General features: G+C 36.9%; 1 protein-coding gene across 6 annotated transcripts in view; it reads left to right on the top strand.

The window, feature by feature from the left end:
• NRG3 (neuregulin 3) overlaps positions 1–16,664 on the top strand; it is a 1,118,695-nt gene extending 1,102,031 nt beyond the window's left edge. For 4 of the 6 annotated variants that reach the window (XM_077945576.1, XM_015147114.3, XM_077945575.1 and 1 more), the window contains 4 exons: positions 2,974–3,101; positions 8,148–8,318; positions 14,274–14,345; positions 14,589–16,664. In XM_077945576.1, coding sequence (XP_077801702.1) covers positions 2,974–3,101; positions 8,148–8,318; positions 14,274–14,345; positions 14,589–15,096 — 879 coding nt within the window. In that variant the 3' untranslated portion in view covers positions 15,097–16,664. The remainder of the gene's footprint in view (positions 1–2,973; positions 3,102–8,147; positions 8,319–14,273; positions 14,346–14,588) is intronic. The other 2 variants (XM_015147120.3, XM_015147119.3) reach the window with 1 other exon arrangement.
• The last annotated feature ends 9,730 nt before the right edge of the window (positions 16,665–26,394 follow it).

The following is a 26,394-nucleotide window of genomic DNA, read 5'->3' as shown; positions in this document are numbered from 1 at the left end:
TGTCTTTCTCCCATAAGGTTATGAATACATCTCCCATATAGTTTTATAAAGGTTTTTAATATATTTCCATTAACCAAATAGTTCATTCATATCTTCTTGTGTTAGTCTGTTTGCACTGCTGTAAAGCAATACCGGAGGCTGGGTAATTTATAAAGAGATTTACTTGGCTCACAGTTCTGCAGGCTGTACAAGAAGCATGGTGCCAGCATCTGCTTCTGGTGAGAATTTCAGGAGGCTTTTGCTCATCGCGGAAGAGAAAGGGCAGCAGGTGCCACATGGTGAGAGAGAAAAAAGAGAAAGGGGGAAGGGTGCCATGCTCTTTTAAATAACTAGTTCTGCCATTAATTTATAGAATGAGAACTCACTCATTGCTACAGGGACGACACAAACCATTCATGAGGAATCAACCCCCATGACCCAAACACCCCAAACACCCCAAACATCTCCCGCCAGGCCTCATCTCCAACACTGGGGATCAAATTTCAACATGACATTCGAAGGGGACAAATATCCAAACTGTATCACTTCTCTTTATCAAAATCTAAAAATATAAATTAAACTAAAATTACACTTTACTGTTATCCATAGTTACATTCCTTGCCACAATTCGTATGTAATTAAGTTATGACAATGTTAATGGTTTATAATTTTTGTGACTAGTTGAGTACAGTGGCACGATCTCAGCTCACTGCAACTTTCATCTCCCGGGTTCAAGCTATTCTCCTGCCTCAGCCTCCTAAGTAGCTGGGATTACAGGTGCACGCCACCATGCCCAGCTAATTTTTGTATTTTTGGTAGAAACAGAGTTTCACCATGTTGGCCAGGCTGGTCTCAAACTCCTGACCTCAGGTGATCTGCCCACCTCAGCTTCCCAAAATGCTGGGATTACAGGCATGAGCCACCGTGCCTGGCCTGAGAAAGCCTTTCATATTAAAGCTATGTTGTTAGGTAGATAAAAATTTATGAATATTTATCACTTGCTAGATTGCTCATTCTATTAATATGAAATATCCATCTTTGTTCCTTTTAAAATGCATTTTATACATAATTATGTTTTACTTGAAATTATTACTGTTAAAAACTTTTCCCCCTATACTTTGCAGAGTATATCCCTACCCATTCTGTCGAGTTTTTTCTCTGTTGTTTTTAAATTAGTTATTTCAGAACATAGAAGACTAGATGTTTAAAATCAGTGCGTGAATCTGTCTTTTAATAGTTAAATCTAACAATCCACAGTTTTTATCCTCACTGATAGTTTCACACTTATTCCTGTCTGTTTATTTCCGATTTACCATGCTCTCTTGTTACAGCCCCCTCTTATTAATTTTTGCTGAATTAATATTATTTTAATTTTTTCATGTCTTATATATAATTCTTATATTCTAGTGCTGTCTAGTTTCTAATACTTAAATACATATGTTTTGTTCATCAGTGTCTAAAATTAATCAGCATGCATATGTTACATTGTCTTTATTCTCTACAATCCCAGCCTGGATTTTTTGTTTTTCAAATGTTCATTCTTCTGTCTTTTTATATTCTTTTTCTTGTCAATATCTTCCAGCCATGTTGAAAGTCTTTGGACTTTACTTTCAAGCGTTAATTTTAAAGCCGACATTTTAAGAAAGAAATTACAATAAAATATCTCCCACTCCTTCCTCCTGGATTCACTTTTCTGCTGGTTAGAACTCTTTCTTTCTCCATTTCTTACTTCATAAGTCATCTTTAGAATATATGTAAATGTAAGACTACAAGCAGCCACTACCAACTGATTAGAAATGGGACTTAGGGTGGAATTTATCTGTAGTTTCTTATAGTTCAGAGATAATATTTCTAAAAGGCTAGAAAACATCTTAGAGTATCATCTTCATTATTGTGTCTACCTTCTTTTTACCTGGATCAAATGCATTAAGTATTGTTTGTGAATTTTTTCAACAACCCTGTAAGAGACATTTTATTATCCCACCATATAGATGTGAGATTCAAAAAGGTTGATTAACTTGATTTTTTTCATCAATGCCTCTAATAGTGGCTTCTTTACTTTTGAAATGAAAAAAAAAAAAAAAGGTATACTGAGTTAGAGTTTTATAGTTACTCAGGATAACACTTAGAATCTTTAACTTGACACGTTGGGTACTGACTATCCAGACTCCAAACTCTCTTTTATTTTGATGAGCATCCTTAAACTTCTATTTCTAAAGAAAGTCTTCACCTGGAGTTTCTAGAAGAGAAATCTTCTACCCTTTGCTACCTCTTCCAGCGCCCAGTGTGCAAGGAGTATTAAAGTTGACAACTTATTGACTCTTGAGATGCCGTGTGATATTTCTTTTGGGGTAAAATTTTTCTGAAGTTGTCATCTATATAAGCCTTCTTTAGGCTTCTACACCTTACGAGTTATTATAGCCAAAGGAGAAACCAAGAGTTCCGAACTATAAGGAGTGAAATGCTCAAAATTTCTCTTGTTAAACATGGTAATTACCTGGTAACAAGCTGAAAGAGAAAAACAGTGGAGCGTGGCGGCCAGATGTTCTGAACCAATGTCTTTCATCACTCTCAGAATGTTATGAAATTTAATAAGTGTTTATTGAATCCTTATTAGTGGTAACCCAGCTACTAATTCAATTTTTTTGGTAAGATGTACATCAACTAAACCATACGTGTAAGCGCCTTTTGGCTGTCAATCACAGTGTGCCATGGGTGTACATTAATAAAAATGAGAGAGCAGGCTTGGGATTCTGACATGAAGAACCCTCTTCAATGGATCCTGTCTAGGCACAGAGATGGTTGGGGCAGGGGAGGTGAATACTCAATGTGTTGGAAATAGGACACAAATTATGTCTCATCTCCTGCTCCTCTAATCAGGTGACCAGGAGGAATTGGCATTCCAGTAACTTCTCAATGCCTAGCTCTGGTGTTCTAGGCCCTCCTCCCGTAACTTATCCTTCATCTCAACTCTGTACGTGTGATTTCCCACAGTATTCAAAGGTGGAAAGGCATCCTGTGACTGCATTGGAGAAAATGATGGAGTCAAGTTTTGTCGGCCCCCAGTCATTCCCTGAAGTCCCTTCTCCTGACAGAGGAAGCCAGTCTGTCAAACACCACAGGTACAAGTAGCTCATCATGGTGGGAGTGGGCACGTTCACACTGTGTGTATGCTGGGTGGCACATGCCAAGGACTGGCAGCATGACCTAGGAGAGACAACTGTTCTTGCTTCTCCTGTAGTTCTCTGTGGAGCAGATGCTCAAACACCTCACATCAGGTAAACCAAAGATACCGGTTTCCACAGCAGACAGCATTACCCCTGTAAGAAACTTGATGGAACTATAAATAACACCCATCAAAGCTACAGACCAGTTAAAAAAATAAATTGCATTCTGAAAAACTATTTTTAAAAATACGTTACCTGGCCTGCCTTTTCTAGATGACACAGTTAATGAGTAATTCTTCCCTGTGCAGCCTAATGTGACAGACTTCAGGTTTTCCAACACGGTTCTTACAAAATAAAATTTTCCACGGGGAAGAAGCCTGGTGAATCTTCTTCTTGGGTCTATAAAATCTTCTGTTATAAATGGGGTGGCAGTTTCTTACAAGCTCCCCAGAAATTGGCTGCTTTGGAGAAAAAGCCAAAAACGTAGTTATTTGACACATTTCATAGCATTCTAAAGCTAACCTTGTCCTTCAGCATCTTCTAGTCTCCACTTTTCTGTTTTATACATCAGGATTCTGAAACTCCAAATATTAAAGGTATTTGTTCTAAACCAAAGATGAAGTTTAGGACAAATGACAGATACACATCCTCAGTCTTTATGGAAGTTGTCCAAAGATTTAAGCTTCCTTTTCTTAGTGAGATATACACTATTTTACAATTTGAAAAAATTATGAAAAATTAAACATTTTAACAATGAAAAAGTAAATAACAGTCGTTCCCAGCAATGAAAGTTGAATGTTGTTGCCCCTTTGTTGTCACATACTAGGCAATAGTTTGCACAACACCAAGCTGGACACATACATGATAGAAGAAAACTACTTTCTTCTTCACCTTTTAATGAGTTACATGAAATGGATTTTATTGTTTCTGGCCACATTTACTTTGAGATTTTTAGTCACTCTTGACACTAATCCTCAGCACTTGATGGTAATTTTTATTCTCATTCTACATGAGTAGAGATTAAAACACTGAGAGTTTGCCATTTTAAAAAATATGGTATGAATCTATGTTCAATTCAGGATTGAAATATCTTTGGCTCTTGGATAATTGCTTTAGCTATTCTTACTGCAAGTTTTGATTTATATCAATGTTGCATTTACAGAATATTTTCCTGTGAAAAGAGCGTTTCATTTCACTGGACCTAATGGAAGTTGTCTTAATTAGGGAAATAAGTTCAATATTACCAGTCTTTCAGAAGACCGATATTTTCCCCCAAATGGTATTTTCTCCTCCTGATTATAACACATGTTAAAGTAGTATTCCACCTAGTCAAGTAATTCAGTATAATATCATTCTAGTATTATATTAACTATATTCTGTCATAAATGCTTTAAAATTGATATATTTGTTTTAAAAGATCAGCTTTTAATATGTTTGAGCTGCAATATTACTATCCCCAGTTCTCATGTGCTTTTTTTTATGCTCCTTCCTAAACTTGGCTTCTGCTATGGTGTCTAGAAGTCACTCACAGATTAAATAAGGACATCTTTAAGAGACTTTCCTTTTTGTTTGGATCAATGACATTGCAGTATCTGTTAGCATACATTGTGTCCTGATAGATGGGCAAGGGTTGATTCACAAAATGCTTTTAGAACTTTGTAAATTATAGTTTAATATATCATAGCTTTTGTTTTGTAAAACATGCAATAGACTTAAACGTTTTCATGATTGATAACCCAGGCACTGATTTATACATCCTGGAAACTGCTCCGTAACTTTCTGAATGCCACTGAGTGAGAAGGCCTGAATAGCTGATTGATCAATAGGCATAAAACTCTTTTTAAGACAGGTCACTAGTTCATACTGATAGACTTTGTTGTTGTGACAGTTTAGTGAGCTATGAATAATTAATTTCTTTTGTGAACTGCAAATATGACTCATTTGGATAACTCATGTACGAAACAAAGCTATTAATTCAGAGCCATTATTTCTAATGTTTAGTTCAAAAAAATCCCATCTGTTTAGAAAATAAATCTATTACGGCATGTCATATTTATTGCAGTATATTTTGGCAATGTAAGTCACTTATCTTTTTTTATTATTTTATTTTTTTGGAGATAGAATCTCGCTCTGTCGCCCAGGCTGGAGTGCAGTGGTGTGATCTCAGCTCACTGCAACCTCCAGCTCCTGAGTTCAAGGGATTCTCTTGCCTCAGCCTCCCAAGTAGCTGGGACTACAGGCGCGTGCTACCACACCTGGCTAATTTTTGTATTTTTAGTAGAGATGGGGTTTCACTATGTTGGCCAGGCTGGTCTTGAAGTCCTGACTTCAGGTAATCCGCCAGCCTCAGCCTCCCAAAGTGCTGGGATTACAGGTGTGAGCCACTGTGCCTCGCCATGTCACTTATAAAACCACATATGTAGGTTTTTTACATTGAAGTAATTCCAGGGTTTTCAGTGACAGAGAAGACCCTTTGAATTGCCAGGTGCGGCAGGGGAGCTAGAGGAACTCATCGTGCGGAGCACCTACTGTGTGCCAGGCTCCATGCTCCATGCTTTGCCTACTTCCTCTCTTTAAACCTCCACATCCCATAGCGAACCTAGGAAAATTCTTAAGTAGAACGCTGATATCTTCCTTTTGCCACTCCCTTTTCACACTGGCAACAATTTCTACCTTTTCTGTTTTCTGCCTTGCCCTGTACACCAAGACGGCTGCAGGCTCCCTTGTCCTCTGGTTTCTGTGGGTTCAGTGTGAGGCACAGGCATGAGATAGACGGCAGGGAGGAGAGTGAGGTCATGGCCCTTGTGTACCCTTCCTCCCTGCTTGGTTGCCTTCAGTATGTCCCTTTTCTGGGCCATGGAGCCTGCAATGCGGCCCCCTCCTTACAACTCACTTTCTCTCTCCATTCTGGGAACTGCTCCCTCTCCTTGTCCCTTAAGTCAGAGGGATAATAATAGCTTCTCATAGTAGTCCTGAGGCACGGCAGCCTCCTTTATTGCTTTTTTTCCCCTCAAACACTGATCACACTTTTGTATATAGCAAAATCTCTAGCAATGAACCAAGTTAAACTGCCATCTATGTCTCTCCGGGACTCTGACTGCTACAAGTACCTCCGTCAGCATCATGCTTCCAGCAACTAGTTACCTGCAGACCCAAGACTTACACTCAGTTGCAGCTAATTAACTCTAGCATCTCATCCTTCATGCCCTGCAGATCCCATCATTGCCATTGGATGGTAGATGAAAGTAGGAAGGCAAGGAAGCAAATTAGCTGCTAGAGAGCTTCTCCAACTTGTGGGCTTAGTGAGCTAACTAGACATTCCCTGTTAGGCATTTAGGGACACACCACACCAGAAGTATCATGATAAAGAATGAAGGTATAGGGGCTAGGGACAGTGGCTCACGCCTGTAATCCCAGCACTTTGGGAGGCCTAGGAGGTGGATCACCTGAGGTCAGGAGTTTGAGACCAGCCTGGCCAACATGGTGAAAGCTCGTCTCTACTAAAATTACAAAAATTAGCCTGCCATGGTGGGGGGCACCTGTAGTCCCAGCTACTTGGGAGGCTGGGGCAGGAGAATCATGGGAACCCAGGAGGTGGAGGTTGCAGTGAGCCGAGTTCGTGCCACTGTACTTCAGCCTGGGTGACTCTGTTTCAAAAAAAAAAAAAAAAAAAAAAGAATAAAGGTATAATAAGGGATGTTACCAGATATGATCTTCTGCTTGCACAAATTTAGGAAGTTAATGTTGGCTTGAGGAATATAGAGATTGATCAGTCACCTTGCCAAAACTAAGAAAGTGGCTATTAACACTCAAATATCAGATTTTCAAACTCTGACCTTAAATAATATTTGCAAAGTCCTGTTTTGTATTGACTAAGTAGAATTAATAGTAATATTGATGGAAGAAAAGTGACAAAACCCCAAATAATATAGTGATATGGGCAAAATGTCTTTGAGAGACTGGTTTCTTTAGAACCTTCATAAATTTATTAAAATTTCGAGAATGTTTTCATATTTCTTTCTATGGTTGTATTGATATTTACAGAGTTAAATGAGAATGCAGCACAAAATTCTCAGTTTCTTTATTATTTGAGCACCGCAGAACCAGTGTGACCACATAAACTAGCATCTCGTGGAATGTCTACACGTGAACAAAGTTCTCCTCACCAGTCTACAGTAGGGTTAATTAAGTGGGGTGGAGATGGGAATGGATAAGGAACAGGTAATAAGTCTCATCAGCAATGGATTTTTATAGAGTCTAGGTCTTTTCTGTACATAATCTATGTAAGAATTCTCACTTTGTTAAGGCCTGTGGTGTAAGCCACTTAAATGTTGTGCTCATTGATGGTATCTATAAACATATAGTTATTTAGGCATTTGGATGTATGAGTCAAATAAACTATATAATCAGATGTTTATTAAAAGCAAACTCCGAAGAAAAATAATTTAGTTTGTCAAGATTGATTAAAATCTGAGGTAGTGAACAGGGGATTTAAACATATGTTAATGAGAAAATGCCAATTAAAATTTGTTAATTCTATCACTAATAAGTGAATATTTTCCCCCATAAATCCCTTCTGGGCTTACTGTGTTTAGTTTTCATCAGTATCTCATAAGAAGGCTATTTTTATTTCTATCAGAGAGACACCTACGATGCCTTGGATAATCAGGATGGATGGGAATGAGGAGCTTGAGAATTCCTTAAGTTCGCCTCTTACCCTGGCTGGAAAGTGGCAATGATTTTCATCAGTCACGCTCTAACCTAGAAAGCCAGAAATCCAGGAACTTCCCTTTTTCTCAGTGTCTCCAAAGGTAAAATGGATTGGGCTATTCCTGATCCCATTCTACCACATATACTATATTCATGGATGGCCCCTGGCCTAGAACTTTGAGGACTTGGGGTGCAGATTCAGTGTTTGCAAAGTTTGGACAGCCACCTGTGAGGTTATTGCTATGATGTCTTTTGTTTGTTTGTTTGTCTGTTTTCATTCCACCTCAGCAGGAGTTTATCCTCTTGCTGCAGCCCAGGGCAAAGGAGTGGCATGCTCCACAGGAATGCCTTCAGAAGGACACCCCCGTCACCCCGAAGTAGGCTAGGCGGACTTGTGGGACCAGCATATCAGCAACTCGAAGAATCAAGGATCCCAGACCAGGATACGATACCTTGCCAAGGGTAGGTCTCAAAACAGCAGTGGAATTTAGGGAAGGTGTCTTTAATGCCATAGCTTTAAATTAAGTTTTAAGTTCCTTGGGGTTTTATTCATTGGTTTATTCATTAACTAGCTATATATGCTTACTGCCATCTTTGTTCTACAAAATGTGAACCAACTTTAAAGTATAGGTGTGATGGAAATAGGTATCGGGAAAACATTACATTAGAAAGAAATATAATTAGGAAGAAAGTAAGTGTAGATATCTAGGCAATATGTTATTAGATCATTTGCTAATACAACTGGAAATTTCTCTTTGATTTAAAAAATCAAAGGAGGATTACAGTGTTCCTTCATCTGCAGATTAGAAAAAGGAGTTAATTCCTGATAAGTATTGTGAACAATACACTAAACAATAACTCATGGCATATATACAGTATCTGCTTCCCCTGAGCTTGAATGTAGAATCTGGGTCAATCTTGAGAGTGTAAAGTCAAAGTACAACTTACTAAACTCATATCTGCAAGTTATTCATGGTACAGGGGTAGAAGGATGGGCTTTGGACACCATCGCTGCTGCTCTTTACAGTGCAAAAGATGTCCCTTCCTCTGGTGGACACAGATCCATAGAGGCCTCAAAGCATGATGAGCTGAGTACAGGATGAATGTTAGCCATTATTCACGTAGTTGGCATAAACTACCCAACTTAGCATGCGATCCCCACTTAAACTGACTGGACTTCAAATCCCATCTCTGCTCCTTACTACTAGTGTGACTTTGAGAATATTTTATGATGTGGTCTTAGATGCTCTTATCTATAAATTGAGAAAAATAGACCAGACACTGTGGCTACACCCATAGTCCCAGCACTTTGGGAGGCTGAGACATGAAGATCACTTGAGCTCGGAGTTTGAGACCAGCCTGGGCGACATGGCAAACACCATCTTTACCAAAAATACAAAAAGTAGCTGGGCATGGTAGTGTGTACCTGTGGTCCCAGCTGCTTGGGAGGCTGAGGTGGGAGGATCCCTTGAGCCTCAGAGATGGAGCCTATAGTGAGTGCAGATGGTGCTACTGGACTCCAACCTAGGTGACAGAGAGACCCTATCTCAAAAAAGAAAAGAAAAATACAAATAATTGAGCAAAATAATGTCAACCCCCTGAAGATTGTTGGGCAGGTTTAAAACAACCATGTGTGTAAAGAGTTTGTAGTAGACACATAGTAAGCAGAGAAATGGTACTGGTATTTATTGTTACAGTAATTGTTATAATTTTTTCAATAATTTCAAGAGCAATGCAATCGGAGTTTACTCTAGAAATTTCAGAAATCAGTTCCCTCACTCAAGCCAGGTTCTTGTGGCTCTGTTTTTATCTCTCTGAATGAGCCAGGCCTGGTTTCTATGCTGCTTTGACCTGGATGATTTTTCTAGACTGTCTCTATCAGGCTAAAGACCAAAACAGTGGGTAGGTCTAGCATAGAATCTCATGTTTCTCTTTTCATATGGGAATGGGATATATCGAGCAGTGTCCTGTCTAACAAAGTTCAGCAACAGATTTCTTTAGGAAAACTAGAAGATAGGAAATAAATGGCTGGTGGCTAGGTTTATAATTTTGAAGCAATTCCAAATGGACTGTAAAAGGCATTTGGTACAGATTTAGGGTGACAGTTGCAAAGCAAACATAACAGCCAAGGGATTCAAAATGTATAATGCGAGTCAAGAAGCAGTTTGCATTTCTCTTGGTCTTATCTGTGGAAAAGCAGGCTTGCATTTAACCCATAATTATAATTGATCATGTTTCATAGTGCCTTTTCTATATAATTGACTAATGATGCCTCTTGCTAATGAATATGACTATATACATATACATAAAATCCCTGGGATGAATGTTACAAGAACAAATGAGGGAAAACCAACTTCAGAGATTTTGTGAGTGGACAAAAAACCCAGCCCATGCTGCTTTTTTTTTTTTTTTTCTACTGGGCACTGTTATGACCATCATTCCATATGTTCGAGGAGTAAGGGTACTTGGAGCCTACGCCAGGCTCAAGCTTGAACCATGCACATATCATCAGGGGCTCAGAGATCACATTACATGTTCAGGCAATGCTTTGTTTTTTTAACTTCCTAGGAGACTCACACTTATTTTCTGCATGGTGGTGGTTTTGTTTTGGTTCAGTCACGATTGGGTTGGAATATTCTCTCCAGCTGCCTGGTCACAGGTATTTTCCCATGTGTGATATCTACCAGATGTTGATAAATGGTGACTCTAAGTGTAAGTCACTGTATGCCCAGCACAATGAATCTCAGGGAATAATCTCATTCTCAGTTCTTATAAACAGCTATTTTCCACTCCCAGGGGGCTGACTGTCTCTCTGGACTGGAAATGGGATTGGTAATAGAATTTCACAGCTAAAGGCCCTCTTTAAATTTGGCCCCAGCCTGGAGGAGGGGGAAATGAATTTGCAAGAGCCATCAGCTATCTGCTGCTTGTTTACCAAGCAAGTGGGCACTGTCTATGACAGTTAGGCTCCCAACGTATTTGGCTTCTTTCCTTGGCAAGAACTTCAGCCCAGCTTGAACCTAACGTCTATCTTATTGTGGCCTGGGGAAGGAGTGAGGTGAAGAGGAGATTCTTGAGGAAACTTTGTCATGACTCGAGCCCTGGTCAATGACAGCCATGGTAATGGCTCAGAGAGTTTTAATTGTATCATGTCAGGAAAATCAAGCTAATGTATTCATATGCCAGACAAAAAGAGATGGAATCACAAAAGTTGGATTCACATCTTAGAAGTAGATAAAATTCAAAATATACTAAATACCTACCACACCTAGCTAGCAACTTTATATACTTCCTTCAGTTATTCTTTAGAAATATTATGGATAAGCACACTAAGGATATCAGCATTTAAATGGTTAGCCCAATGTGACATACACAGTCCCATGTAAAAGAGCTGAGATTGAATACTGGCTTTTCTGACTAAATAAACCACTAAATCAACAAGGAATGTGAAGAAAACCACATTTATGGCTGATGATTTGTAAATGGAGTATGTAATTTTATGACTTCAGAGGAAAGTGTGGATTCCTTCAAAATAGTCTGTTCATTCATTGTCATGTGCCCTAGGAACTGAAAGGGTTTGGAGTCTCCTAGAGAAACACAAATTCCTTAGCATGACTCATGAATGACTGGGAACCAAACCAAGTGACTAATACTTGGAATCTTTCTTCTTTAAAAGAATGCTTCGACTCACATAGTTACAGACAAGATGCATTTGTAATTTCTTTGTTGAGGATGAGAGGCAGACTGGCCCAAAACGAAATGACAAGCTTATGGACAGAACTTGTGGAAACATCATTGGCCCTCAAGGGATACAGAACTTTGAATCCTCTGACTCAGAAATTACATCTAGAAATGTAGCTCTCACTTAAACTTCTGCTGGAATACCAGTGCTGGGACACTCATAGCATCTCTGGGGGGACGTGAGGCTTGCCACTGTGTCTCTAGTAGAACAGGGCAGAGACATTATTTCAATTAGTCCTCAGAAAAATTCCCCTTCCCTCTGAGCAATCAAGTTAGTGTTACTACCTGATTGTTTTAATTGATGGCAAAATTAAAGTGAGGCTGCCATTTGCCTGAGATTCCAGAGCATATAGTAATTTTAGAACTTGAAATCATGTCTAATTCAAAACAAAATCACAGTTAGGAAAGTTCTCATTGTTTACAGCTCATCTTCATGTCATGGTAACATTTTAAATTTCCGTTGTTGCCAGGCATGTGTTCAAAGCCTGACTTGGAAAGTGACACATAATAGTCCACTGCAATTCCTCTTTCTGATCTAAATCCTTTAGTCAGACCTCTGGCAAATGAGAAGAATGCTCAAAGTTTGGCGTGAATTGCCTTTGATTATGTCTTAGTCATGTCACCTAGTTGACTTGTTGAATTTACAATTTAAAAACATTCTCTAAGATACTTGCACCTTTATCCAACTGTTTAGATCCAAGTGTAAGAATTTTTACCTATCACCATCGCGTATCAACTTACCAGATTCTACCTGCTGGTATACCTTGATGATATTTATGTGAAATGCTATCCTGGCTACATTTCTTGTCCCTGTTTCACTGGTGAACCTGACAGACAGACTTTCTATATTTTCTTTTTTTTTTTTTTTTTTTTTTGAGACGGAGTCTCACGCTGTTGCCCAGGCTGGAGTGCAGTGGCGCAATCTCGGCTCACTGCAAGCTCCGCCTCCTGGGTTCACGCCATTCTCCTGCCTCAGCCTCCTGAGTAGCTAGGACTACAGGCACCCGCCACCGCGCCCGGCTAATTTTTTGTATTTTTAGTAGAGACGGGGTTTCACTGTGGTCTCGATCTCCTGACCTTGTGATCCGCCCGCCTCGGCCTCCCAAAGTGCTGGGATTACAGGCTTGAGCCACCGCACCCGGCCTTATATTTTCATACATACAAATCATGCTAACAGGATGGTGCTGAGAGCAAAACAAAAGCCTGAATTTTGTTTCCTTACTTCTTGTTGAAAGTGATTTATTGATTTGAACTTTTGGGCTCATATTTTCAGTTATATAACACTAATGAGAATGGAGTAATATTCCCCAAGAATTTCCAAATATGTAGCTGTGCAGTTTGTATGAATAAAGATTACATATCCCCGAAAAGGTATTCTGGTTCACCTTAGGATATATTCATTCATTAGCAACCTCTAACATTGACAGTAATAATTAGAATAAGACAACTTGGGTTTAAATTCTCTGTGTGACTCTTACTAAAGATATAATTTTGGGAAAATCATCTTAGTCTATTTTACTCATCCACTAAATATAATAATAAATAAACTACAAGGTTTTTAAAAAATAAAACAAGTTAATTGGAGGTGAAAGTGATTTTTACAAGCACTGTACAGATATTAGCTGTTGTTATTAAGTTTGAAAACAGACATTAAGTAGGATATAAAGGGGGAGTTTACCTTGAAGACTTCTTTATGTATTCATGTGTTCACTTGGTTAAAGTGTATTGATTATCAATTCTGTATTAGGCACAGTAAGAGAGGATGGGACTACAGAGGCCTAAATCTCTTTCCTGTCTGTGTTCACTGTCTGGTGGAAAGACCTCTAATTTGCTCCCAATCATGTCCTTACAATAAAGATTTGTATTTAGTATGCAACACACTGCATTGCAATTATTATCTACATGTATAAACATGATTTTCATTTACATAATAATGGAAGTCAAAGAAATGAGATTTATTGTATGGAAGGTTGATATGTTTAAATTGTGTCAAAATTTGAATGTTTAACGTTTAAATTAGGGACAAATAACTAAGAAATAGAATAAAACACTACTGTTCAAGTTCCAAAACCCCATTTCTACAAATCTGCTATGTACCTGTCCCATTTTCTGTCCCTGAACAGCACAGAGGAGAAAGATTTACTAGCCCTGAAGAGGCAAGAAGGGAAGTTAGAAGATTCTGCTGTATTCAAATGACTTGCAATGGCATATTGGTGTTCTTGACAAGTCCTTGCCATGGACCAAAGAACTACCTTACTTGGTTTCTTGGTTACTTGGTTATAAGGAAAGATGCTAGATGCATAGAAGCCCTATGAAACCCACTTCATATTCAGCCCCAGGCTGGTAGAGGAATCGTTATCCTCCCATTCCCATCTGCTGGCTCGGCAATCTGGCAGTGAGGTGGTTCCTTTAGAGCACAGTACCAGTGGAAATTGGATTTGGATCCCCTAAAATCAGTGTGAAGCAGAAAAACTCGTGATTGTAGTACCTGGATGCTTAATATTGGGCTTCTTGATTGGCTTCAACTAGGGTGGCCACAACAAGTCTACTGGACTAACCCAGGGCTGAGAGGGTGGTCGAGTTGATGGAGTGGACTAATGCCATTATGGGTGTCCTGTTTGTCACAATGGAAAGGCCACACTTACCTGCTCAATCCCCATTTACTTTGTATTCTAGGATAGAGGTCAGGAAGACTATATCCCACCTGCCTATACAGCTGTGGTGTGTTGAAAGACCCCTGGACTTAAAGTAAGAAGATCTGGGTTTGAGTCTCAGTCTGTCACTTATTTTCTGTGTGACCTTGGGCAAGTCACTTCACCTATCTGAGCTTCAGTTTACTTCTCTGTTTAACTGGGAATCTATTATCCGTCTCATGGGGTTGCTGTGAGAATTCAGTGAGATGGTGCATGTGAAAAGTGCTTTGTGGATTGAGTATTGCTCTAACAAAGCCCAGCAGAAGGCAGAAGGAGTAACACTGTGTTTCTTTTTCAGGTATTCATCCAATGGTTTAAAAACTCAACGAAATACATCAATAAATATGCAACTGCCTTCAAGAGAGACAAACCCCTATTTTAATAGCTTGGAGCAAAAGGACCTGGTGGGCTATTCATCCACAAGGGCCAGTTCTGTGCCCATCATCCCTTCAGTGGGTTTAGAGGAAACCTGCCTGCAAATGCCAGGGATTTCTGAAGTCAAAAGCATCAAATGGTGCAAAAACTCCTATTCAGCTGACGTTGTCAATGTGAGTATTCCAGTCAGCGATTGTCTTATAGCAGAACAACATGAAGTGAAAATATTGCTAGAAACTGTCCAGGAGCAGATCCGAATTCTGACTGATGCCAGACGGTCAGAAGACTACGAACTGGCCAGCGTAGAAACCGAGGACAGTGCAAGCGAAAACACAGCCTTTCTCCCCCTGAGTCCCACGGCCAAATCAGAACGAGAGGCACAATTTGTCTTAAGAAATGAAATACAAAGAGACTCTGCATTGACCAAGTGACTGGAGATGTAGGAATCTGTGCATTCTATGCTTTGCTCAACAGGAAAGAGAGGAAATCAAATACGAATTATTTATATGCATTAATTTAAAAGCATCTACTTAGAAGAAACCAAATAGTCTATCGCCCTCATATCATAGTGTTTTTTAACAAAATATTTTTTTAAGGGAAAGAAATGTTTCAGGAGGGATAAAGCTTACCATTAAAGCTTTGGGGTAGAATTCTGAATCCAATTTCAGTTAGTCCCAACACTGTCCTCTTTGGCTCTTAGAAGATGTGGGCAATTCAGACCCTTGGCCCCACAAGTGCCAGTGTCTCATTAAAACACACTGGTTTCAAAAAGAGGAGAGCTGCATCCTGCAGGTGGATGCGCCAGTGAGCAGGTGGCCCTTGCCATTTGGCTTGCCAGTCCCAAGCCCTAAATTTCTATTCACCCAATAGCCTCATCACAGGTTATGTCATGTCGAGAAATGTAGTGTTTTCTATTTGATTTTTGGAGAATGCCACAAAAGACTCTGCAATGGGAAGGAGGACAGGAGATAGAAGGAGAAACCGGGGGCAATCTTAACTACTCTTGTGTGCCACCTTCCTCTGAGATTTGAATGCACAGATCTCAGCTGGAGGTATGAAATTATTACAGAAAAAGAGACAAACAAGTCACTATGTCGTGTCACTAAAATCATGCTAATAGAAATGTTTTTCCTTGAGATTGTTTAGAGGCTCTGGAGGAGCGTTTCTCAGTTTTTGTGTGCCTGTGTGCACATGTGTGTGCGAGCGTGTGTGTGTGTGGACTTGCTCACGCGGACACATATGCTGTAAGCACATGTGTTCATTGTGCGTATGTGTGTGCATGTGTGCGCGTATTACGCTTGCTAAAATTTGTTCTGAAACATCAGGGAATCTAATATTCAGAAAAAGTGTTTCCCTCTTAGATCTGTTCACTTCAAATTTTTCCATTAAGTATAAAGTTCAGTTAGTTCTTAAATCAAGGTCACTTGCATGGTGGGGTCGTATAAAACTCTTGACACTGTCTAGACCATTTTCTGATGTGAATACTTTTGAGAGGATCAACTATTGGCTCATTAATGATATCAGTATCATAAGGTGAGTTAATTGAGGGTGTGTGTTTATTTTGAATCATGCCTACTTAAATTATTAACACAAGACAGTTAACAAATTGACAGTTACCATTTGCTTTCTCATCATCCTCATTGCTATTTATTTTATAGCAAGTCTACTATGTGTGGACCAAGGCTTTGGCTTCTGTGGTTAGTATGGGAAGAATAAATTGTTGAAATAAAAAAACCCAGACTATTCAGTTCACAAGAAGCCCCCCAAGAGAACAGTAAATTGTGTTGTATGTTCATTTGGAATAAAGCAATATTTTTACCACTGCTAAGGTGAACTGAAACCTCTCCTGAAGATTTGTCTGTTTATTTACCCTCACTTTCATGGGACATATGAGGAAATTAGTGTTCACATACCCAGTCTTTTTCCAATTATTGGTGGTGTTGAGTTGTTATGTTTACACTGTTTTAAATAAAAAGGCACCGTATTTGAAAGCATAAAAGATTTCTTTTACTGCAGTTTGGGAAAACCTTGGTTAAAATCTCTTGGTGGAAGACACATTCCATGGAAAAGGAATATAACTATTTCTGAGTCAAGAAGTAAATATATACAGTTCTTACTTCAGGTTAAGTTGTTTCTGTTGAAAATACATTGCAAATTGCTCTTCGGGAACATCCGTTATTAGTAGACATATTGTCATCCAGAAAAAAGAAAGAGCACTATGTATTTATCAGAACTACTTAATAGAAATTCAAAGTCTCAGATGTTGAAACACTGGTAAAAATGCACTTTACATTTAACAAAAGATTGTGTGATATTTATTATTTGTTCTGTTATAGTTCCATTGTTTTGAATATGGAGGTGATATTGGTAGAATTTCAAAAGATTATTATAAATTTGTAATGTCTAGATCATCTAAGTTCTCATTTAAAAATACATCTATGGGAACATTTTAGAAAATGGTCTTAAAAACTAACAGGTCTATAAAAACCCAATAAGTTGGGCATCCAATATGTCATTGTGTTGAAATTTATCACAATTATCAAACAACTGGAAGGCCTCAAAACTTTGTTGAAGTCAACCTTGTTCTTGTTTTGTTTGTTTTGCTTTTGTTTCTAACTAAAATGTTGTACTTGCTTATCTGGAAGATTGGTTCTGAATTTACCATTAAGAAGTTATATGCTGTGCGACTCACTGCAGTTATTCTAACATATTGTTTACACTGAAAACATTAAGATTGTCAATGAAACTTATGTCTTGGTCCAACCCCTTTTTTAAAAATATGAAAAACTGTATTATGTGACTATAACCCCACCCCCATGTATTCTAAAAAAGCATTAATAATCTGGCAAATCTACTGGAAGTCTGATATAAAGTTCAGAGATACAATTACTCCCTTAATTAGTAGTCAAGATAAAATCCTCCATAAATAATCTGTATTAATGGTTACTTTTTAGTGGTCATTTGTCTCCTTTAGGAATATGAGGCTTTCCTGTGAAAAGTATCCAAGCTCAAAGTTTACATCCTTGGGCGCCAGCTGACAAGTGCTGATGGCATCAGTACTTTCAAAGTGAATCCAACATGAAAAACACTGGGAGCCATCAGTACTTGATCCTTCAAGCTCATGTGCTTATTTCAACAAAATACATTTGATTTTGCTTCATTTTCCTTGTCTTTATTATGTGAATATGTATTTGGAAATTTGTAATTAAATACACTACAGATTCATTATTTGCTGGAGAATGGATGGTACCTGTTATTTTTTTACTTTGACTCATTTTCTGATATCCCTTTTTGTTTTGTAAAGCATATGTTATTCTCATTTGCCTGTGACTACTGTGGGATGCAATTCAAAATATGTGAGTAATCTTATAATGATGAGAAATAGTAGAAATGACTTTGGAAAATTAGCATCAAAAATTTTTTTCCTAAATTTCCTGTGTATATTAAATGCTCTGTGTTTTACACTCTAGCCCAATATCTGCCTTGCTATGGGTTAAAAACTAAATATTTGTAAATTTATCACACCTCCAATGATTAACATTTCTAAGTAGCAATAGCAAGGTAATAGCAAGGTAGTCTGGAGGAGGAAGAGTGTTGTATATAGGACTTCACAAGTTAACCTGTATTGATCATAGTAACAAATCAGACCTACCAATAAAGAGAACAGAAGAGCCAAGCGGACTTCAAGAGAATGCCCATTGGCTTCTGGATTGAATGACAGCTATAATTTGAGTGGGGCCTCAGGTGCCCATGGCTAAGGCTATCAGTAACCAGATCTCTACCAGAATATGTCTGATGGATGCCGCAGTCATGGTCATGCACACCTATCGTGCAGTATGGTGCTATAGGGAGCACTGACTTCCTAAGTCTGTGTGTTGGGGCACAGGGAATAGTGGTCCGTTTGATTCCAGCCCCACAAACCAGAAAATACTGCACTGAAACAAGTGCTATGAAGCATTTCTCAAGTAAGTATATAACCAACCTAGGAACACAGTAGGAGGGGTGGGATTTTTATTTGATCTTTTGGTACCTGGGAGACATTTTATAGATAAAGAATACTTTTTTATTATTATTCAAATGCATAGATTCGGTGTTTTCAATGGATAGCATGTCTATACTGTGTTTGTACTTTTGTCTTCAGAAATTCAATCCTCATCTAGGCAAAACCAGCACAAGGTTTCAAGGCTGTTCTCAGTTTTAAATGCATCCCAATATGCCCTGGGAAATGAAGGCTTTAAATAAGCTTTATCTCATCCTAGTTTATTATTTCTTTCCCTTTTAAAGAAATAGTGAGGGTAAAAGGCGAAATTCACTCCTTTAGAACCACAACATTCTCTTATAATCTGTTTCCTACTGTAACCACACATACATGCGCGCGCACACACACATAAATGTATATTAAATTCGTGAGTCGAATACCTTAGTAGTTTTACTTTTGTTTAATTTGACGAACATCAAAGTGATTGCCTCATGGAATGCCAATGAAATCAAAGCATTTAAAGACAAGCCAACTTGGCAACATTTTGATCATACAGGCATTTTTCAGTTCCTTCTCTTTCTTAGGCAAGCAGAAATAATATTGGGTTAGAAAATTCCACAAGATCCTAGAATAACATCTCTGCTAGATTATCTCTTAGAAATGAACATCAAAAATGAGTGTAAATGATTGTTGTCCTTGTAGTGTATAATGTTCTCAAATATATTTTTTTATAAATTTAAGCATAACTTCTCCCAGAGGTGCCTAAATAGGTGCCTTTGCTTCTGGTACCCACTAAACTTCAATAAGGACAGCGTGTGTGTTGGGGGAAAGGGGATGCTGAGGGATAATGCTGCATACTCCAGTGAAGATAATAGCAGGGGTAACCAGATGTAATCTTGATAAAATAGAGAACAGGTTTCTAGTACTTTCATAATTTTTTGTCATGGATACCTGTATTGATTGCACGTGTACTGTTGACTATGAAAGAATTAATCGTGTGATAGCAAACAATCTCTTATTGTTGGAAATGAATTAGAAAATATTTTCTATTGAAAGTTGTCTTTGTGAAAACTTATACCTTATCTATACATAAGACTGGTTTCATGACCTCATCTGTCAAATAAGGTGGATGACCATTTATCTCTGATTTCCCTTCCAAATTGATGGCTTGCTATCCAGTCCTTCTAACCCAGACTTTATCTGGTCACCTGTCATCTTTGCACTTGAACACAACTCTTTAAAAAATTAATGGCTGTAAGTCTGTCTCACTAAGGCTCAAAAATAGTTAGAACCTGTATATCTATCAATGGATAATATTTACATTTATAATATCAGACTGAATTTCTATGGAGAAAAATACAGGATTGTTTTTGTGGTTGTTGTTAATGTAAATTTACCTCAGACAGGTAATAAAAAAACGGGATGGACAAGAAAATATCCAATTCTAAAGCTTGAAAACAAAGGCCAAAATTTGCCCCAGTTTTTTTTTTTTTAAGAAAATGTGATGAATTATCAAAAACAGAACAAAGGGCTCCCTAGAGAAGGCATGAGACATTGAAGATGTCCTTCTCTTACAGAGGCAGTGGACACACCCTCATTAGATATTCACAAATACAAGATACTTATTAATATTCTCAATTATTTGCATATCAAACTTAATATAAACTCTCCTACCAATAGTGAATAAATTATCAGGAAATACTTTCACATCATGGTTTAAAACAATCCTTGGGAGCAGGATAGACAAAAGCAATGCAGGGTTTACTTGCATATTTAATTTTGATTGTAATTGCTGTGTGTGACAAATTAATATTTATGTGCTTTTTCAACAGCATCCTGACTAGCACTAATTATTCCATATATAATGTGTCTTGGTCAAGAACCCAAAGTCTGAATTCCTTAGTCTTCAATAAAACAATATGAAATGTTAAAATACTTGACTCAAAGACAGTAAATTTGAGTTAATTTTTTTAAAATTATAAGAAGTCAATGTAGTAGTTTACCAAATTGATTTAGAAAAAATGCAGTTTTTACTCGTTTTTGATTATTTAGAGGTCTGATGAACCCTTCATACAACTTTGTTATACACCACACTGATGCTTTCCTTGCTGAAATAAATTTAAATTTAAGGGCTCTGCAAATCACACACACACAGGGCACACAGCACACATGGTGTGTTGAAACTCGATGACATAGATGACCTTGGATTCAGATATTTTTCATAGAAAGTCTATGCATGCAGTGAGAAAGTATAGCGGTTACTGTTTAAAGTTTATTCTTCACAGCCTGCTTTTGATTCTTGTCTTTATCAATAGAAGTCTGGAGAATAGATAACACATTTATTGAAACTGATACAAATAGAACATGACAACTCACCTTATACATTACTACACACTTGCCGGTGGCCACTGTGTATATTTTAAAGATAGCTAGAGAGAAATGCCGTGTCTCTCTCTTTTGTTGTTGTTTTTTTTTTTTTGAAACTGAGTCTCCTTCTGTCGCCCAAGTTGGAGTGCAGTGGTGCCATCTCGGCTCACTGCAAGCTCTGCCGTGCAGGTTCACCCCATTCTCCTGCCTCAGCCTCCCGAGTAGCTGGGATGCTGTGGCTCTCTTTTACTTTTTTTTTTTTAATCATACAATTGTACACACTAAATCAAAATGAGTTCCCTAGTTCTTAATCATTAACAGACTTTATTAATCCATTTGGCCAGGTTTTAAATAAAGAATGTAAATCACAGAATACATGAAAAATGATAACCAGAATATTTTCAATTGTCATTTTAAAAACAATTTCTGGGAAACAGTATCTCATGCCTCTGATAACAAATTTGTTTAAAACAGTGTACAGGTAGCTCTATTTTCTTCGAAGAACCATTTCAAAATGGTATCTCCTGCACTGAGAGGATATGAAGGCTATGGAAAATATATTGGATGTATGGCCCTCAACAACTTTGTAGAGTTTACTTCTACTATGGCTGCCTTTTGTTTTTGGGGAGATATATCATACTGCTTATTAAAAATTAGATGTGAATGTAATCATCGATTTGCATCTTGACTTTGTCAAGTAAGCTTTTATCTGTGGAGGGACTCCTTGGCCACCATTTCCCAATTTTATCTTCTCAGTAGTCTTTGCCGAAGCTGGACGCTCAGCTTAGGTTGTATTCTTACTGCATTCACCTCTTATGTCATTTCCTCTTTATTAAACAGGGAACTTTCGGCTAAAATAAGAAGCTAATGTGATTTTGTACAGAAAGATAGCTTTGTTCTTTTGAGTTGTGTTAGTAGAGGGATAAATTAGGAACATTTCAAATGTAGATGATAATAAGGTTCATGACTTTAGCCACTATCTTCTCATATGCAGACATAACCCTAGGGCCCCTTAATTTTCCTTATGTTGTTAACAGACTTTTTAACCTTCTTAGAATTGTTTCTTACAGCAATATTTTCCATTTTATAAGAGAAAGACAAAATCATCCATTTGCGTAAAAGAAAAAAAAATAAATAAGAAACACATAATCATTATTTAAACAATGAATAAAAAACCAATAACAATGTGTGTAAGGGCTTCAAATTAAAATCATTAAAAATTAAATATAGTCTAAGGCTGAAAATATTGTAAGGAAATATGAGGCAAATGTTTTGCACAATAAAGTCTGTTTTTTAAAAATATCTCCTCCCTGTTACTACACTCTTCTTTCTATATTGATGTTTTATTTTTTAAGGAATTGTCTACTGGGCATTAAGTATGCGTGTTGAGCTCTAACATTTAAATATACTAAATGTCCACTTTTTCATACCTTCAAATTTAACACAATATTTATGAAAATCTGAGTTTAAGTTGGAAAAAAAAAAACCAAATCTGTAAAAAGAAATCATTAACTTTAATCCTGTCCTTATTTTCTCACTGACAACTTTCACTGAAGGCTTCCATCTTTTAAGCTAAACATAGGAGAAGATCTGAATCAAATATAAGGGCAGATTTAAATATATTTTGAAAATTAAAATGTGTAGCACAGACACAAGGAGTTGCAATTTTTCTTGGGTCCAAATGACCTGATAGCTGAAAAACATGCAACAAAGTTTGAGAAATGGGGCATCCGTTTGTCAAAAAAAAAAAAAAAAGCTTATCTAGCAGATTTCAGCTTTAAAAAAATGAAATGAATAAGCACTACTGTGAGCCCTTTCTCCAGGCAAAAAGAAGAGACAGGAACCTGATTGTATAAACATTTCTATAATATATAAAGTGAATCAATGATTTTCTTTTCACACTTTTAAAATCTTATTTAAAAATTGTCACTGAAAGTGTGAAAAAAGTCAACCATTAATTCACCATGCTAAAATCATAGTAACTTGTATCTTTGTATATTTTTTCTCATTTTCCACATATGGGCATACTTTTACAAAATTTCTTTCCTACTGTGTTGTATTATAATTTAACAAATTATATGTCATATTGTCCTATGGCAATACATTGTCTTTATAAATATTTTATTTAAGACTGCATAAATTCCAGTTTGCTTTTATATTATGACTTATGTAGACATTCTATTATTATTTGACACAAATTCACCCAATTTATTTACTACCATAACTAACCCCACAATTAATATTACAACACACATTACTTTTTTTTCTGGAAAGAAACTGCAGATCTATAAACACGTTTCATAAGATCTGTACAGATCTGAAATTGTAATTCTTGTGTATAGATTAATGAATGCAGTTTCTTCTTTTCTGTGAAGTGGAAAGTTCTATAACTAAAAATTACAAAAAGTTTTAAAAAAATAGGTGAATCTCAATGGTTAAGAGTATTTTCTTTAAGTAATTTCCTAGTCATACTTTGCAAGAAGTGGTACAGCTGGGTCAAAAAGTATGACCATTTTTTAAATTCGTTTTAGATACTACTCAATTGTTTTCTGGAAGTGGCTGATATATACCGTTTTAACATTCATTGAGCCTTTTGTTTGTTTTGTATTTACTTTGCTTAACAGTATAACATGTTGTGGTTAAAATGTAATTGATTTGGAATAGTCAGAAATGTATTACTTTAATAAAGCTTAATTTTATTTTTTAATTAAAAATATTACATGTTTACATATAAAATATATGAGAAGAAACGTTTTAGAATGACCAAACTATAATCACCATTAATATTTGAGCACATTCCCTTTCAATATTTTTTATTGAATATATACTTACTGTGTGTCTCTTACAAAATTGCAGTCATCTAGTATTTAAAATATTTTATCCCACTTTATTAACTTTACATACAGTCCATGATAATTTTCTTCACTGGTAAAGTATCTTTATACATACGCTTAATGGCTATGCAAGTCATTATATGCATACATTATATGCATAAGCACATTCATATTTCAAAGTGTTCTCTTAACATTGATCTTATAATATATTATTAAACTGATTTTAAACATTTACTACCTTTGACTTATGTCAGTATTTAATAATCTATGTACACACATATGCATTAATCTTTTCTGGACATAAACGTAGATAGACAAAGGTATTTGGTTCTCCCACAGTATTAATTTTGTTTTTAAGCATCTTCCTTGATTGATTTAGATCACCAATTTTACAATATTTTGCTAAGATAGACAGACAGCTGTATTTTTAAAAAATCCCTAGAGAAGCCACTGCACCGCTGACTAAATTTATACCTCCTAATTCAGACTGTAAGAAGAAGGAAGAGGAGAGGAGAAGAAGAGGGGAAGAAGAAGGTTTTTTAAATGCCATCTATCTTGGAATAAGGAAGAAGTGACATTATTATACAGGAAAACCATTTGAAAGAACTGTGAATATGCATGGCACTAGATGTTTTACATACATTAACTTAGTCATCATAACTCTATAAAGTATGCATTCACTTTATCCGCATTTAAAGATAAGAAAACTGAAGTACAGAGGCTTTAAAAAACATGCCTAAGCTTATACAGATAAAAAAAATTGTAAGGGACTGCATTTCCACCCAGAATCCCTGTAGCCTTCCTTTATATTTTCTCTCATTATTATTATTTTTCTTGTAAATTTCTGATAGTGATCCTTTAAATGTTCAAGACAGGTTAGAATCCTCAGGGTTAAGCGAGGATGATTCTGACCCTAGTTCAACAATTCCATAGATGGGCTAGAATGAGAGCAGACCACACAAATAATAGATGGAACTGGATGCACCCAATTATGTGACTTACTGGAAGTTCTGACATACAAAACAGAACAATCAGAAATTTAGCAACATTGCTATTTCTTGTCCCAAATGTGACAGGCAGCAGTGCCAGAAAGAAAGCCAGAAGAGCCATATCCATGGCAGTCACTATACCCATTGCTCCCATCATGGGAAGAATAAATATAAAATGGCAGTGCTCAGGTCACCTGCTTCAGCTCTCTAAGAACCAATACCGTGGGTGGTTCCACTTCCCTGCTCATTCACTTCAAGGTGCCAAGTCACTGAAATACTGTTATAAATTTATACTAGTCATCCCTCAAACCTATGATCAGAAAAAAAGGAATTTGTGTGCAAGAATGTGGTCAATAGAAGAAATAAAGAAAATTCACTTGACCTCTTCCACAACCACCATTTTTAGACTTAAGCCCTGGAGAAATATCTGCACAGACAAGGCAGGGAGATCATAAAATATCTCAGGGGGAAACTGTGAAGCCATTCGTAGGCATAAACAAGGCCAAATGTATCACTTTCAATATAAAGAGGTCATGACTCCTTTCAAAATGAGATTTGCTCTAGTGTTGCACCTTAGAAATTATCTCCTCTTCCACTAAAATATAAGAAAGTACGTACTCAAAAATGAGACAAAGGCTAAGGTCAGTGGCTGACAGTAAAAAAGAGAACATATTATATAAGGAATAAAGTTAATATTTTAAAAAAAAAGCAGAAGTGAAATTTGACAGAATTAGTAAAAAGGAAAATTGTCAATAGAATACCATGCCCCAGTAGAATGGAAGTTAAGAATCAGGAAGCTGTCTAATTTTCTACTCTTCTTCCCTATTGTTGATATACAATATTTGTCTCAAAATTTTAAAATAATAAAAAATAACTTAAAAATGTTAAAACAACAAACAAAAATAATTCAACTCTACTAAATAACAAATGTCAAAGGGGAAATAAAATTTCAGTTAAAGGAAATTTGAAAAATAAAAAGAAAGACACAAAATGTTTAAAACCAGCTGAAGTGATACTCAGCGGAATTCTCAGAGTCTTAAACAATTGGACAGAAAATCGAATATAGAAATACAGGGCTGAATTATTTTGGGCACTAAGGCACCATGGTTCTGAGGGAATGAAGTAAGGAAAGCAAGGATGAAGAAACCTCAGAATTCAACATTTAGGCAGGAAAGGGCTGGGGAGATAGACTTTGGTACTTCTAGAAGATACCATCAATAGTGCTATCAAAAAGGACAACTCTCCCCTCAGCGGCTGAATATCATCTAGCCTTGCCTACCTTAAATGTGCTCAGAACACTTACATTAGCCCATGGTAGGGCAAAATCGTGCAACACAAATCATATTTTATAATGAAGTGTTGAATGTCTCATGTAATTTATTACATACTGTATGGAAAGTGAAAAACAGAATAGCCATATGGGTACTAAAAGTATGATTTCTACTGAGTTCATACTGCTTTCACACCATTATAAAGTCGTGAAATGCTACACTGAACCAATGTATATCAGGGACTGTATATCAATATGTTAAGTATATAGTATATGATTAATAATATACG

Source organism: Macaca mulatta, chromosome 9 (genome assembly GCF_049350105.2).
Source record: "Macaca mulatta isolate MMU2019108-1 chromosome 9, T2T-MMU8v2.0, whole genome shotgun sequence".
In the NCBI taxonomy this organism is placed as follows: domain Eukaryota; kingdom Metazoa; phylum Chordata; class Mammalia; order Primates; family Cercopithecidae; genus Macaca; species Macaca mulatta.
This window is presented reverse-complemented; position numbering and strand designations above follow the sequence as displayed.